Source organism: Scyliorhinus canicula, chromosome 22, assembly GCF_902713615.1.
Source record: "Scyliorhinus canicula chromosome 22, sScyCan1.1, whole genome shotgun sequence".
Classification (NCBI taxonomy): Eukaryota; Metazoa; Chordata; class Chondrichthyes; order Carcharhiniformes; family Scyliorhinidae; genus Scyliorhinus; species Scyliorhinus canicula.
Window position 1 is genome coordinate 20534083 of NC_052167.1, and position 15419 is coordinate 20549501.

A 15419-nucleotide genomic window follows, 5' to 3' on the forward strand; every position below is an offset into this window, starting at 1 on the left:
TGATCATGGCCAATCCACTTAACCTGCATATCTTTGAACTGTGGGAGGAAACCGGAGCACCCGGAGGAAACGGGAAGAATGTGCAAACTCCACACACACAGTGACCCAAGGACGGAATGAAACCCAGGTCCCTGGCGCTGTGAGGCAGGTTTTGACCCTTTGGAAGTGAAGGTTTGGGGAAAGCTTGGTATAGTTCAGCTTTCCAGGTCACCCAGGAACTGGCTAACCGCTCCGGGTTTGGCAAAAGTAGCACGGTAGCCTTGTGGATAGCACAATCGCTTCACAGCTCCAGGGTCCCAGGTTCGATTCCGGCTTGGGTCACTGTCTGTGCGGAGTCTGCACATCCTCCCCGTGTTTGCGTGGGTTTCCTCCGGGTGCTCCGGTTTCCTCCCACAGTCCAAAGATGTGCGGGTTAGGTGGATTGGCCATGATAAATTGCCCTTAGTATCCAAAATTGCCCTTAGTGTTGGGTGGGGTTACTGGGTAATGGGGATAGGGTGGAGGTGTTGACCTCGGATAGGGGGTAGGGTGCTCTTTCCAAGAGCCGGTGCAGACTCGATGGGCCGAATGGCCTCCTTCTGCACTTTAAATTCTATGTAAAAAAAAAAGTGACGCCTCGCCGAATGGTCCAGGTCGGATGATGACCTGAGCACTTTATTCCCTCCCCCCCCCAAATGATGTGTCTGCATTTGAAACATGGATTTATCATCACCTTGAATTGTATCACATCCGGTGCCAACTCAAACTGCTCAGCACCAGCCTGCCAGGAGGAAAGGTCAGTCATGCCACCTCAGGTCTTCACTGTGCCATGAGAGAGCCACCCCTGACTGCTGCTCCCTCCATGTCAATGAGCATCACCAGGACCCCTCACTTCAACATTAGTGGCCTGTCTATTTTTTTCTAACGCAATAGATTATGGTAACATGGCATCTTCCAAGCTAAAATACACAACAAATCCGTGTTTTCGAAGTCGATAAGTAATAGCTAGAAGTAAGGAGCCAAAGTACAAAAAAAAGCCCATCAAATTTCCTCAACTAACAGACATTTAAAACTAGTCAGTATTTTGTCATTTATTACAGGAAAGAATAGCGCAGGCACCCGGAATCATATAATCGACATTGATTTCGAGAGTTTTCAATGCTTACCCACTTTTTAAAAAATAAATTTAGAGTACCCAATTCATTTTTTCCAAGGAAGGGGCAATTTAGCGTGGCCAATCCACCTAGCCTGCACATTTGAAATGAAAATTGCTTATTGTCACGAGTAGGCTTCAATTAAGTTCCTGTGAAAAGCCCCTAGTCGCCACATTCCGGTGCCTGTTCATGGAGGCATGTACGGGAATTGAACCATGCTGCTAGCCTGCCTTGAAAGCCAGAGATTTAGCCCAGTGTGCTAAACCAGCCCCTAATGTTTGAGTTATGGGGGCGAAACCTACGTAAACACGGGGGAGAATGTGCAAACTTCACACGGACAGTGACCCAGAGCCAGGATCGAACCTGAGACCTCGGCGCCTTGAGACAGCAATGCGAACCGCTGCGCCACTGTGCTGCCCCTCATACCCACTCAACAGTCAGTCACAATGAAAATATCAGTCAAATGGGCAGCACAGTAGCACAGTGGTTAATACTGTTGCTTCACAGCACCAGGGTCATAGGTTCGATTCCCGGCTTGGGTTACTGTCTGTGCGGAGTCTGCACGTTCTCCCAGTGTCTGCGTGGGTTTCCGCCGGGTGCTCCGGTTTCCTCCCACAAGTCCCGAAAGACGTGCTTGTTAGGTGAATTGGACATTCTGAATTCTCCCTCTGTGTACCCGAACAGGCGGCGGAATGTGGCGACTAGGGGATTTTCACAGTAACTTCATTGCAGCGTTAATGTAATCTGACTTGTGCCACTAATAAAGATTATTATTATGTTGCTCTTTAAAATCTAGATAACAATGTTTGTTGTGAACCCTGTGGTCCAACCTCTGGGTGGGAGATGCAAACCTCTCCTTTCCCATTGGCTAAATATATTTTCCTCCTTTCAGATTCGTTAGTTTCTGTATTTGCATTTTTGACATTCACCAATCATAGCGCGCAAAACCTGCCCACTCGCTTTGCAGGAGGAGATGTCGGCCAATCAGGTTGCTCGCCGAAGATGGTAGTCAGAAACTTTGTTCCCATTTTCTTTTGGGGGTTCGGTTGCTGCCTTTGCCCTGGATCTTCAGTTTAGTTCAGCTTTCCTCCATCCGCTTTGAGCAAGCACTGTTTCAAAACATGGGGATTGGAAAAGGTTCGGCCCCCGCATTGGCTGCGACCAAATTTTGTTTTCCCCAACGGCTGTTAGTCCCAAATAATCCAACTCGGGTTAGTTTTCCCCTTCCCCTTGCCTCACCTTCTGTCCCTGACAATTCAATCCCTTTGTGAGGGACATCTCTTGTGGTCCTATCTCCTCCAGTGAATAGGGGCCATGGTATCACAGTGGTTGCTTCACAGCTCCAGGGTCCCAGGTTCGATTCCCGGCTGGGTCACTGTCTGTGTGGAGTTTGCATTTTCTCCCCGTGTGTGCGTGGGTTTCCTCCGGGTGCTCCGGTTTCCTCCCACAGTCCAAAGATGTGCAGGTTAGGTGGATTGGCTATGCTAAATTGCCCTTAGTGTTCAAAATGGTTAACACAGTAAGAAGTCTTACAACAACAGGTTAAAGTCCAACAGGTTTGTTTCAAACACGAGCTTTCGGAGCACTGCTCCTTCCAAAAAGGTTGGGTGGGGTTCCTGGGTTACACGGATAGGGTGGCGGCTTAATTAGGGTGCTCTTTCCAAGGGCCGATGCAGACTCGATGGGCCGAACGGCCTCCTTCTGCACTGTAAATTCTATGATAGTTCAATTGACGGTTTATTTTTTAATCACTGTCCGTGTGGAGTTTGCACATTCTCCCCGTGTCTGCGTGGGTCTCACTCCCACAACCCAAAGATGTGCAGGGGAGTTGGATTGGCCACTCTAAATTACCCCTTAATTGGAAAAAAATAACAGGGTACTTTAATTTTTTTAAAATTATTTAAAAAAAAAAATGTAATCTCTCAGGTTGGCAGCATTTGTTGCTCATCCCTAAACTGCCCTTCAACCAAGTGGCTTGCCAGGCCGAGGACAGGTCTGGAGTCACATGTAGGCCATTCCCAACACCAAGGAGCTGGTAAAATTCAGGACAACTCAACGCTTTGTGGCTGTTGTCATGTTTTCTGATGCTTCAGTGAAGTCCCTCAGGTTGTATTTCCCCCCCCCTCCCCAAATCATTTTAAAGGCGGCAAATTAATAAAATTTATTGTGGTTGCTGTTTTGTTTCACACGTGTGAAGTAACCATAATAAAATGAATGGTCGCCTTTGGAATTGTCGACGACTTTGGGAGACTTTCACAAGGTCGGCGAGAAAACTGGAAGGACGAGACGGGGGGGCTTTCTGGTTCCGCCCGCGCACCGAGACGATTCCTGCGGCAGACGGGACCGAAAAATGCACCTGTAAGTATCGGAAATGCCTTGGCCGCGCTGCCCCGCATAATCCTGACCCGCAAAGCGCTCTGGGGGGCGCCATATCATTGCAGGTTCATGTGAAATCAAAATGCTGCAGATACCTGAGATCTGAAATAAAAAGAGAGAGCGCTGGGGTGGGGTGTTGGGGGACAGAGGGGGGGGGGGGGGATCCATATGTTTGGCAGCATCTGCTAACCGGGTGCAGGAAGGTGGGATTAGAAAGGGCACCTGGGTGTTCTCGGGCTGGCATGGACCAGATGGGCCGAATAGCCTCTTTCAGTACTGTAACTTTTCTATTATTCTATGTGTGGAGACAGAGACAAAGTTAACCTTTGGAGTCCAATAAGACTTGGGGGTGGGGCAGCACAGTGGTTAGCACTGTTGCCTCACAGTGCCAGGGACCTGGGTTCGATTCCGGCCTCGAGTGACTGTCTGTGTGGAGTTTGCACCTCCCCGTGTCTGTATAGGTTTCCTCCAGGTGCTCCGGTTCCCTTCCACAGTCCAAAATTGTGCGGGTTAGGTGGATTGGCCGTGCTAAAAATCGGTCCTTAGTGACCAAGAATATGCAAGTTAGGTTAGAGGTGTAGGGCGGAGTGGATCAGTGCAAGCTCGATGGGCAGAATGGCCTCTTCTGCACTGTAGGGATTCTTATCAAGACTTCTTCAGAACGTCATTGCAAGTTAATGATTATCTGTCGGGAATATATTATGGTTGGGTAAACCATCAATGCAATTTTCTCCGAATGCATCGATTGGTGCATCTCAAAGCTAAAGGTTAGGCACCCCTCGTGCGATAGGTGGCCAGCAGTGATTGATGTGCGAATATTTAGACATGATAGTGCATTTCAGTGCTGTAGCGGAGGGTGCTGTGGTTTAGGTCGGCCTGGGAGCAAACAAAATGGACCACTTTTGCAATTAATTGGCAGCGGATGAATCCCTCAATAATCCGCCTGGTACCCGTGCTCGCAATATCTTGTGAACTGTGACCACCTCGAACGGATGGCCATGAGGGAAACTCCTGAAACCTGGAAATTATTTCAACACCCCTCGGATGAGATGCTCCATTCAAAAATATTCGTTGCCCGGGAAGAGTTGTAACGGGATCAAAAAGCCACTGAGAAAAGTGTCAACATTCACACCGCACTAAGGCCAATATCAATTCAACTCCCAGTTGAGATGCACAATGGGACGCTAATGCAAGAGAGCATTATTAGAGTGCTACTTTTTAATCTCAATAATTCAATTCGCCTGCATTGCAAACACCTGTAGGATTGATCTCGAGTGACCAGTAAGTAGTCTTGATGAAGGAAACATCCAGCAGCCTCTCAATACAAAGAGGATTCATATTCACACACCCAGCACCACTTTGTTAAAGGCAACTACTCTTGGGCACATTACAGAGAGCTCGTTCCGAAGCCACAGTGAGGTTGTTTCACTTTGGAACCAGCCAGTTAAGAACAAAATCCTTGTGGAAAGTAAAGAGAAAATTAAGACTGCCTGGTTTTGGCTAAAGCATCAGAAAAAGGAATTGAATTCTGTGGTTAAATCTGGCTGATTGACAGAAATCAGGGGAGGGGGGAGGGAGAGGGAGGAGAGGGGGGAGGGAGAGGGAGGAGAGGGGGGAGGGGGAGGGAGGAGAGGGGGGAGGGAGGGGGGAGGGGGGGTGCATTGAATGAATAGATGGGCACCTTTTCTTTTCTGGATTGGTCTATGGTTCGTGAGCGTGTGTCCTTTTGTTCCCAAGTCAAACAATCGACCGCACGATGGCTTTCGGCATCTACATTGAAGAACACCAGCCTGACCACCTCGAATCTGTTCACAACCCTATCAGAATGGTGTGAATTAGACCCATTTTCAAGAGTGGTCGGACATGTGTGCTTCTGGCAATTTAAAAACAATCACCAGACGCTGTTCGGACAGATGATCTGCAGCACACTTAATCATTTAGAAAAGCTTTTGTAGAAATTGGTTTTGCACAGCCTCCATATCCTGCTCAATGTCAAACTGTGCAATTCATTCGGGGAGTTAGGATACAAGAATGGATTGACAAGGAAATTGCAGATATATATATATATAGTGTATTCTCAAAAGTAATTATCCAAACGCAAAGAAATTAAAACTGGGGACCGCTTTATCAGTTACATGTTCTATGCACTAATTTAACAGCATTTCAAAAGAGGGATGTATTACTGTACAGAGTTCGATTGGGTGTTCCATTCGTACTTGAGTGCATTGGGCGATTCAATTTGGTTCTTCTGAAATTGCAATTTGATAACACTCCTTTCCAGTGTTTCTATTTCCCGCTCTGATTAAAATTTGCAACATTTTTCTGTTGGATATTGAAGCTGCTTGGGATGCCACTGGTTGGCTCGCCAGCTTTGCGAGGGTTCGAGGCCAGAAAGGCTGTTACTGATGCCCAGTGTGGATGGAGCAGCATCACTTTGAGAGTTCACACACACCCCTTCGTCCTCCTTTTATTTCCCATTTTAAGCCAGGTCTCAGTTGTGAGATGTCATGTGTCGGGACAGGTGGTGGCGCTCCCGAAAGAATTCGTTACAGATGGGGCAGGTGAGCTTTTCCTCCCGCCTCCTGTGGCTCAGGTAGTCGGCAGCGTACTCCTTCTTGTGATGGGACCTCATGTGGAAGACCAGGTCGGAAGTCATTCGGAAGGAGGCGTTACATTTGGCGCACCAGTTCTGGGCAGAGACGGCGAAAGAGGTGTAGGAGGGCGGGAGGAGGGTGAGTGAGGATGTGGACTGGAGCTGGACAACGGTGGGCTTCGGCCACATGTCGGCGGGGTACCCAAACGGGCTGTTGGAGGTGACACCCGTGTGCAAGAGGTGTGGATTGCTGAGGTCGGCGCTGATGAATTTGGAGCCCAACACGTTGCCGTGGCCCAGGAGGTGAGCTGAGGACAGGGAGTCGGTTAAATCCACAGTGGAATCGGGGCGGGAGTGGGCTAGCAGGCCGGCGGGAACCTCGCCCTCCCTCCTGAACGCGTTCTTCTCTCGCCCCCGGCTGCTGGAGGGCAGCACCGAAGAGAAAGCGCTCCCTGTGGAACTGAGGACAACGTCTGTTGTGAGACCCACCTTCCTGGAGAGGTGTGGGCTGCCCCCTTTGTCCTGCTCCTCCGCCCTGGCTTTGCCCTGCTCTCGCTGCCGGCGGAATTCTGTGAACGCGCTGGCGCCTTGTTTGGAGGAATCCTTCTTCAACAAGAAACTATCCGAGTTCAGCTTCCAGACGGAAAGGGCGAGGGCAGCAGGGCACACTCCCGAATCTTCTTTCCACACCCCTCCCTGATCCCGGGCTAAGTGATTGGTTTTCTCCAACAAGACACTCTTGCTCAGTTTGTCATCCTCTTCCCAGTCTTGCTTCCTCTTACCCGAGTTCCTCCCCGCCACGGGCCGCCCCTCGTCCGGCTTCTTTTTGGAATGCTCCAAGTCGTGGGCTATCCTGTGGAAATTGGTCACTTTGTCCTTGTCCCTGACCTGGGTGATCTTGTGCGGCTCCTTGAACGGGCCGCTGTGACCAAAGCCAAGAGCTTGGAAGTCCCTCCAGGCCAGGTAACCCTTCCCCTTACTGCACAGGAACCGCACGTGGGCCAGGTAGGGATTCTCATATTTCAGCTCCTGGTCGCAGTCTCCGCATCTGAAGGCTGAGACAGAAAGAAAATTGCCATTAGCAACTCGCCCCACAACCTGCATTTTCACTGCATCATCCACATTTGCCTAACCGAGCAGATCCACAGAGCGCTAAACTTCCTCAATCAATGTCTGAAAGTGGTGTGTGAGTGTGGATGGAGGGGGGGGGGGGGGAGGGGGTCTGGCAGCCTCGGTGGAGGGACAAATGTTTCCAGGCTGTTTGACTTTCTTGGGAGCTAAGGAGAGATGGGAATGTGGTGGGGTTTAGAGCAGTTCTGAAATGCTGTCGTTGCTGAATTCTGGGGTCCCGACAGCCAATCTGCCTTTTATTTTTCACACACACAAGTCTTTGAAGTTCTGTTCCTAAAAGAAAAGGCCCTGGAATCAGTCAAAGAATCTTAGCAGCACAGTTGCTTCACAGCTCCAGGGTCCCAGGTTCGACTCCCAGCAGGGTCACTGTCTGTGCGGAGTCTGCACGTTCTCCCCGTGTCTGCGTGGGTTTTCTCCGGGTGCTCCGGTTTCCTCCCACAGTCCAAAGACGTGTGGGTTAGGTGGATTGGCCATGCTAAATTGCCCTTATTGTCCAAAAAAAGTTAAGTGGGGTTACTAGGTTACAGGTTAGGATAGATACGTGGGCTTCAGTAGGGTGCTCTTTGTAAGGGCCGGTACAGACTCAATGGGCCGAATGGCCTCCTTCTGCACTGTAAATTCTATGATTCTATGAATCTCTACAGTTCAGAAGGAAGCCATTCGGCCCATCGAGTCTGCACCAGCCACTCTGAAAGAGCTCCCTGCTCCATTCCCAGGCCCTCTCCCCTGCCCTATCCCTGTAACCCCACCTAACCTGCACATATTTGGTCTATGGGGATTTAAACCTAAGCACCGGGAGGAAACCCACGCAGACACAGACAGCCACCCAAGGCTGGAATCGAACCTGGGTGATGCTGTGAGACAGCAGTGCTAACCACTGTGCCACCCCCAATATTCATAAAGGATTTTTGGTAAGGGGTTGGGGGCGGTGGGGGGGGGGGTGATTGGAAAGGTTATGGGGTGCAAGCTGGATGCAGATTTGTGGTTGCTATGGGATCAGCCATGATCTTTTGAATGGCAGAGCAGGCTCGAGGGGCTGAATGGCCTCTGTCTCCTGCTCCTTGTTTGTGTGTTTCCTGTGAGAAAATGAACAGGTGGAGGTTCAACGCGTTGACTGGAGGGATAAATATTCCCCGTGGGGGGGGGGGGGGGTCTATAAGGAGACACCTGAGTTTGAGGATGTCTGGCTAAAGAGGCCCAGGAGTTTCTCGCACTTCCTCAGCCTTCCACAGAGTGTCAGCCCAGATTAGATGACCGGGGTGGACTTGAATCTCCCATTCAGGGGCTGAGGGGGTCGGCAAATGTGGTGCAGGAAGTGGTGGGATTAGAAAGGGCACCCGAGTATCCTCGGACTGGCATGGACAAGATGGGCCGAATGGCCTCCTTCTGTGCTGTATAATTTCTAGGGCTCTAACCCCAAACTGAATGGTCCATTGCGTCCCACACATGCCAGGGGACACAGGTGGGCATTGACAGCAGCACTGTAGGTGCTGGCAGAGAGGCAATAAATAATAATGCCACTTTGCAGAGACGGTGATGCATTCCCCTGTCCGATTTGGGTGCAATAACATTTAACAGAATAAAAGATGTGGTCTAGGATGATCTGATTTTCAGTCTTAATGTGCAACATTCTGAATATGTGACCCCATTTTCTAAATGAAGAGAGGCATTAGCAAAATCTGAAACGGAAAGGAAATTGGTCTTAAAGCATTTTTATTTGAAATGCTAAAATGGGTTCATGTTACATTGTTGGTTCGTTCATTTACCTGGTTTCTGGGAGTGTGGGTCTATTTGGTTTGGTGGAATAAATGTGAAAGAGGCCAGAGCATGTGTTTCTCCTGGCCATGAGGGTGGCTGTACTTGGAATTGAGAGGTGCTGGGATTACTGAATCCAGCCACACATCAGGGGGGGGCGAGGGAGGGAGTGGGGCGGTGAAGTACCCTCGAGATTCCGACTGCTGCCCTTCAACCTCAGGGCCACCTAATGTTGTTAAAGTGTGGCATTTTCAACCCCCACCACCACCTCCCCGGCTGCCCAATTCAATATTTTGCATCAATGTGTGTCCTGTCCATTGAGACCTGGTCCGGGACAGTCAGAATGCATGTGTCACTGGCAATCTGGGATCCTAATCTCCTTTCTCGGTGTGTCATTTTGAACAAATCAATGTATCTCTATTAGGCGGACCTTTTCAAAAGCCAGGCATGCCACTTAAGGCAAGTAGCGCACAAATGGCGTTTGATGGTAGCTTTCCAAAACTCTATGCTCAACACATCTCAAACTTAACGGAGATAGCGACTTATTTGGCCTGAAATTAAAAACAGAAAATGCTGGATCAACCCAGCGGGTCTGGCAAGAGAAACAGTGAACTTTTCGAGTCCAAAATCGCCTTCCACAGAAGGTTCGCTGAAATGATCATGTAGACTGGAAATGTTACCTCTCTTTCTCTCTCTCCACATCCAGGCCTGCCCAGTCTACCCAGCACCCTCTGTCTTTATTTCACTTTTCCAGCATCCACAGTATTTTGCTGCCATTTATTTGGGCCCAGTTGTTCCACTCGGCTTGTCCATTTTATGCAACAATCTCGTGGTCGAAAACCAATCAAGCAAGTTTATTTAAGCATCCACTAAATCGAATTACTGCGGATGCTGGAATCTGAAACGGAAACAGGAAACACTGGACAATCTCAACAAGTCTGGCAAGGATCTGTGGAGAGAGAAGGAAGCTAACTCTAATCTGGATGACTTAGAGTAAGTCTTAGACTTAGATAGTCTTAGAGTTAGTCTTAGAGTTAGTTATTTAGCCTTAGAGTTAGTTACTAAGTCTTAGACTTAGTCTTGATTTAGTTACTTAGTCTTAGAGTTAGTCTTAGAGGTGGTTACTAAGTCTTAGACTTAGAGTTAGTTACTTCGTCTTAGAGTTAGTTATTTAGTCTTAGACTTATTCTTAGAGTTAGTTACTTAGTAATTTAGTCTTAGACTTACTCAGTCTTACAGTTAGTCACTTAGTCTTAGAGTTAGTCTAAGACTTAGAGTTACTTTGTCTTAAAGTTAGAGTCCGTCTTAGACTTAGTCTTCGAGTTAGTTACTTAGTCTTAGAGTTAGTCTTAGAGTTAGTTACCTAGTCTTAGACTTAGTCTTAGAGTTAGTTACTTAGTGTTAGAATTTGTCTCAGACTTACTCTTAGTCTTACAGTTAGTCACTTAGTCTAACAGCTGGTCTTAGAGTTAGTTAGTTACTTAGTCTTAGAGTTAGTCTCAAACTTACTCTTAGTCTTAGAGTTAGTCTGTCTTAGGCTTGGCATTAGAGTTAGTTACTTAGTCTTGGAGTTAGTCTGAAACTTACTCTTGGTCTTAGAGTTAGTTTTGGACTAAATCATCCAGACCGGTTAGCTCCCTTCTCCCTCCTCAGATGCTGTCAGACATGTTGAGATGGTCCAAGTCCTTCCTGAAAAAATGAAAAATGAAAATGAAAATTGCTTATTGTCACGAGTAGGCTTCAATGAAGTTACTGTGAAAAGCCCCTAGTCGCCACATTCCGGCGCCTGTCCGGGGAGGCTGGTACGGGAATCGAACCGTGCTGCTGGCCTGCCTTGGTCCGCTTTCAAAGCCAGCGATTTAGCTCAGTGCGCTAAACCAGCCACTCTGTTTTCCTGTGTTTATTTAAGCGTCCGTGGGGCTTGGATTTTGTTTTTGCAGAAATTCAAGACAAAATGGATGAAGTGGAAATTGTAAGACTGTTTCTCTCTCCCCCCCCCCCCCCCCCTCTCCCTGCTGTCCCAGAATTGTGACTGCTGCCCGCCGCGGGGTTCCTCACCGTTGGAGCCAGCGGGGGTTTGGATATCGGTGAAGCCCAGCAGGGTGGAGAGCTCCTGGTCGTACCATACGAACAGCTCCTCGTCTTTGCCGATCCTGCGGATGGAGCGGTAGTACAGCTGCCCACTCTTCAGGTAGGCCTCCAGGTTCTGCTCCTTGGGGTCATTGGCCGCCTGCACAAGCCTCAACCAGGACACCCCGTCCGTGGAGCTGCTCATCGCGGTTGCATCGACCTAGGGAGGGAGAAAACGTTCAAGAGTCAGCTCTGAAATCTCCAACTCCACCTGCATTTTATTATATATATTTTTTTTAAGAATCATTCGCCATTGGTGCAAAAGTGCATTACAGAGCACACCCAATTCCTGCCGGCCAATGGGGAAGAGTGAGGACAACTGAAGAAGAGGTTGACCAGAATTCGAATGGCAGGGGCAGAATCGAGGGGCCGAATGGTCTATCCAAGATCCTGTATCTATATTCCCGACCAAAACAAAACAAAAAGAGTTCTGTAGAATGTCTCCTAACCACATGATAACGAAATTCGTCCCTAAAATAAACAACAACAAAAAATTTTAGAGTAAGTTTAGACTTAGATTTTAAGCTTAACTTTCGACAGGTTGCGAATTTACTTCTCTCAGGGGGTTGGTCTGGATATTTCCCCCAGTACTCCCAATCCTAAGTTCAATGTAACACGAAGGCCAGTGTCTCTAGCCTGGGTTATAAGGTTTCTTACCCTGAACACGTAAGGAACACTCTTTCGATCTGAAGATTTCAACGCAATGAAGGCGATAGTGTCGTAAAAGGCGTTCTGGAGGACACAGGGGCCGAAGATTGCGTCCTCAGGGATCTCCCGGGTAATGTGCACACTGGTTAGAATATCAGTGAAGTGATGATGCAGAAATTTGTTGTCACCTGCCCATAGTCCCTTCGAGAAAGGGCTAAATTCCATAATGCACCTGTGAGACAAGATGGGACAGTTCAATTACTCGGGATGTCCAAATTGGGTTCGAGCTTTTCAAAGCTGGGTCCTCAAGCCGCGTTGGTGGAAGCTGGGCGATTTTCAGACATTTCCACGCCCTGTTCCTCCGAATCTTATCACAAGGAATACCTGAAACATTGCAGCTGTGACACGAACAGATTCAAAAACAGCTTCTTCCCCGCTGTTAACTCCTAAGCGACCCTCTTATGGACTGATCTGATCTCTGCACACATCTCCACTGAGTCGTGCTACACTCCTGTCTGCTACACCCCATGCCTGTGTCTATTTGACGTTTGCCCTATTATGTATTTTCTTTCAATTGTCTGGAATAATCTGTCTGAACTGTGTGCGGAATGTACCTCGATACACCCGACATTAAATAAATCCACTCCAGCCGTTCCCAAAAACACAGTGCAACTAGATTATTCTGAAAACATACCACTTCGGGAGTCCTGCTCGTCTATCTATTTTACTGGTGACCCGGAGCAAGTGGAACTGTGAGGGATGAAATCTGAGCTTCCCTAAAACTATGGGAAAGGATAGTTTGGTACAAATGACATTCGATTTTTGTCTGGTGCCCCCCCCTCCCCATACCCCACAACCCACTATCCCATAATGTTGAACACGCGAGCGTTGCTGGAGCTAAACAGGGTCAGGAAATAAAGTTACGTTCGCGTTGTGGGCAGACAAAGCGTAAGACGTTCTAAAATGTACCCTCCGACTTTCTAACATTATGGCGTGGGGAAGTGAGGGGAGACATAAAATCGACACTTATACGTTCAGAATGCAGCCAAATATTGTAAATGGCTTGAAGGTTTTATCCATCTCTCCAATTCGAGCGCATGGGATGAATTATCAACGGGGTTTATCCGTTTTGATATATAGTTGGCCAATTTAAAGACATATTTCGGCCTGGTTAATATTAATTACAAATGAATGGGTCGACTGTCCAAGTGACTGGAAGGGTCAACATCTTGCTAATCTGGTGGTCGTTCGGCACATTGATTGGAAGGAGTGGGATAACGTTTGAGGCTTGCGAAGATGTTGATGCACCTTCTGAAGATGTTGAAGCGCCTCAGAAGCACTTTGCAAATATTTTATCACGAGGGCTGGAGAGAGAGAGAGAGAGAGAGAAAGAGAGACAGAGAGAGAGAGAGAGCTCATACCCAAATTAGCCGAGGCAGTAACTCCTGATGTGGGAGCTGGTGTTGAATATGTCCACGGCATTCAGTGGTGACAGTGGTAGGAAAGATAGATCTGTTTCTATCGATAAAACACAGGCGGCTATTTGAACCTCGTCCATAATTCTGGCGACACTTTGACCTCTTGCTCTGAGATTCGATTAGGAGCTGGCTGATGGCGACATCAACGTTTGATTCTCTCCAATTCGTGGCCCATTCAACCTCCCTGGCTGCTGACTTGCCAAATAACTTCCCCGGCTCTCACTCTCTCCAGTCCAGTGACACTTAGAGGCATGGTACCGTATTTCACCGCCCATTCATTCCCCTCCTCTCCTCGGAGCGAATTTGAATCTCTCTTCTTCCTCACAATGCCGAATTGACACGCGTGCGAAATCAATTTGACATGAAGACGCCGAGATGAACAGAATTATCTCCACTGCGGGGGGAAAAAAGGCAGCCAGAGTTTGGAGGCAGCCTCGCTGGAAATATTCAGGTCCCGAAAAAGCCACTGCTTTTTGTTTTGTTTGGGGGGGGGGGGGGGGGGGGGGGAGCCAAGTTGCAAAAGTGGAACTTGCTGCGTTAATGTGCAGGTTTGGAGCAGGTTGCTGGGTTTAGACGCGAAGACTGCATTCCCCCTTCACGGTGATCCGTCCAAAGGCTCAAGGAAGAGGCGGTGTGGGTGAATGCCTCTCTCTCCCTCTCTCCCTCCCTCCCTCCTTCCCTCTCTTCCATTGTGTACAAGAGGAAAGTCAGGAGGGCTGTTCATTTGATGCTATTCAGCGGAGTGAATCTGATGCCCCATTGTCTGTCCATCTGTCTGCATGATTCTCTCTTCCACCAACCAGTTTAAAAAGCACCATTCTACCCGACTCTGGGGATCGCCATTAATGAATGCTCGGGTTGCTTAAAGTCATTAAAACAGCGTGTGTGTGTGTGTGTGTGTGTGTGTGTGGCGAGGGGGGGAGTGGGAGGGGGGGGGGGGGGGTGGAATCCAGATTTAGAAAATACTGGCTATAACATTAGATTCAAGCTACATGCTAATTCTTAACCCAGGCTGAATATTGCATTAATTAGATCGCGTTAAAGCCAGCACCAGCCAAAATGTTTTGATTTTTATCGTGTCCGTTCTTGATTTTTAAAGGCACTTGATCAAATAAACACGCTCGCGTTTACAGGGTTACTACTAAATAGTAAGATCTTGAGGTTTTAAAAAAAATCTATATTTCTATCATCATTAAAACCATCTGGGTAGCTATCAGAATCTAGACTACATAGTTAGAATGTGACTGATATTTAGTACCCCCCTAAAAACAGGTTTATGACAAGATATCACCCCCCCCCCCCCCCCCCCCCCCCCCACACACACACACACACAATGTAAGATTGGTCCACACACAGCATCCCAACTCGGCACAGTCACACACACAAAAACAAAAATGCACCTTTCGTTTACCGATATCAGCCGGTGGGCTTTCTGAGGATTGATCCCCTTCCTCACTTTTCCCTCCCTCTCACCCCCTCCCCCCTCACACCCCTCACGCCCCCCCCTCACCCTCTCCCACCCCTCCTCCTCCTCTCCCAACCCCCTCACCCCCCTCCCTCACCCTCTCCCACCCTCCCCTCTCCCACCCCTCCTCCCCTCCTCTCCCCCCCCCCCCCCCCCCCAACCTCCTATCCAGGTGCAGCTCCTCTGGGCGCAGCGATTTCTATTGATCTCTTACAGCCGGGATGTTGGCGGTGGCTTGAGCGCTGGCTTGGAAATGGCAGGGGTTTTTTTTTCTTGTCCCCCTGCAAGAGGCAAGTTGCCTTTCGGAGCATCATTTGCTCCAGCCACGCGTGACAAAACAATCCCAGGGCTCTTCCTCCTCTTGCATGCACCCCTCGATTGGCACTTTCATTGGCGGGGCTTGCGCGGAGTAATTCTAATGATGAACGCATAGGAGTCGCAGTTCACTTAAAGCGACATTTTTACAGCGTATTCCCCCCCCCCCCCCCCCCCATTTTATACATAGGAATGGCTCAAGCAGGGAAAGTCAGCGTTTGGAATTTCAACTGTGATGATACCCATTTGGGACGCGTGGATGTACCTGATATAAAATCAGAAGTGAAATATTGCACAGGTGGTACATACAAATCCTTGCCTACGTTTGAGCACAGTGAGAGTTTATCAAACCCTTAAATTTGGTGGCAGCGTTTAGCAACCAGGGCTAAGGATTA

At 48.6% G+C, this 15419-nt stretch overlaps 1 protein-coding gene across 7 annotated transcripts in view; it reads right to left on the reverse strand.

Moving 5' to 3' along the window:
- Positions 1 to 5615: 5615 nt before the first annotated feature.
- prdm8 (PR domain containing 8) overlaps positions 5616 to 15419 on the reverse strand; it is a 120760-nt gene continuing 110956 nt past the window's right edge. For 2 of the 7 annotated variants that reach the window (XM_038782810.1, XM_038782805.1), the window contains exons 2-4: positions 11776 to 11998; positions 11047 to 11278; positions 5616 to 7157 (exon numbers count right to left, since the gene is read on the reverse strand). In XM_038782810.1, coding sequence (XP_038638738.1) covers positions 6001 to 7157; positions 11047 to 11278; positions 11776 to 11991 — 1605 coding nt within the window. In that variant the 5' untranslated portion in view covers positions 11992 to 11998 and the 3' untranslated portion in view covers positions 5616 to 6000. Of the gene's footprint in view, positions 7158 to 11046; positions 11279 to 11775; positions 11999 to 12150; positions 12585 to 13187; positions 13721 to 14644; positions 14665 to 14870; positions 15073 to 15419 lie in introns of those variants that run through there. The other 5 variants (XM_038782807.1, XM_038782808.1, XM_038782811.1 and 2 more) reach the window with 5 other exon arrangements.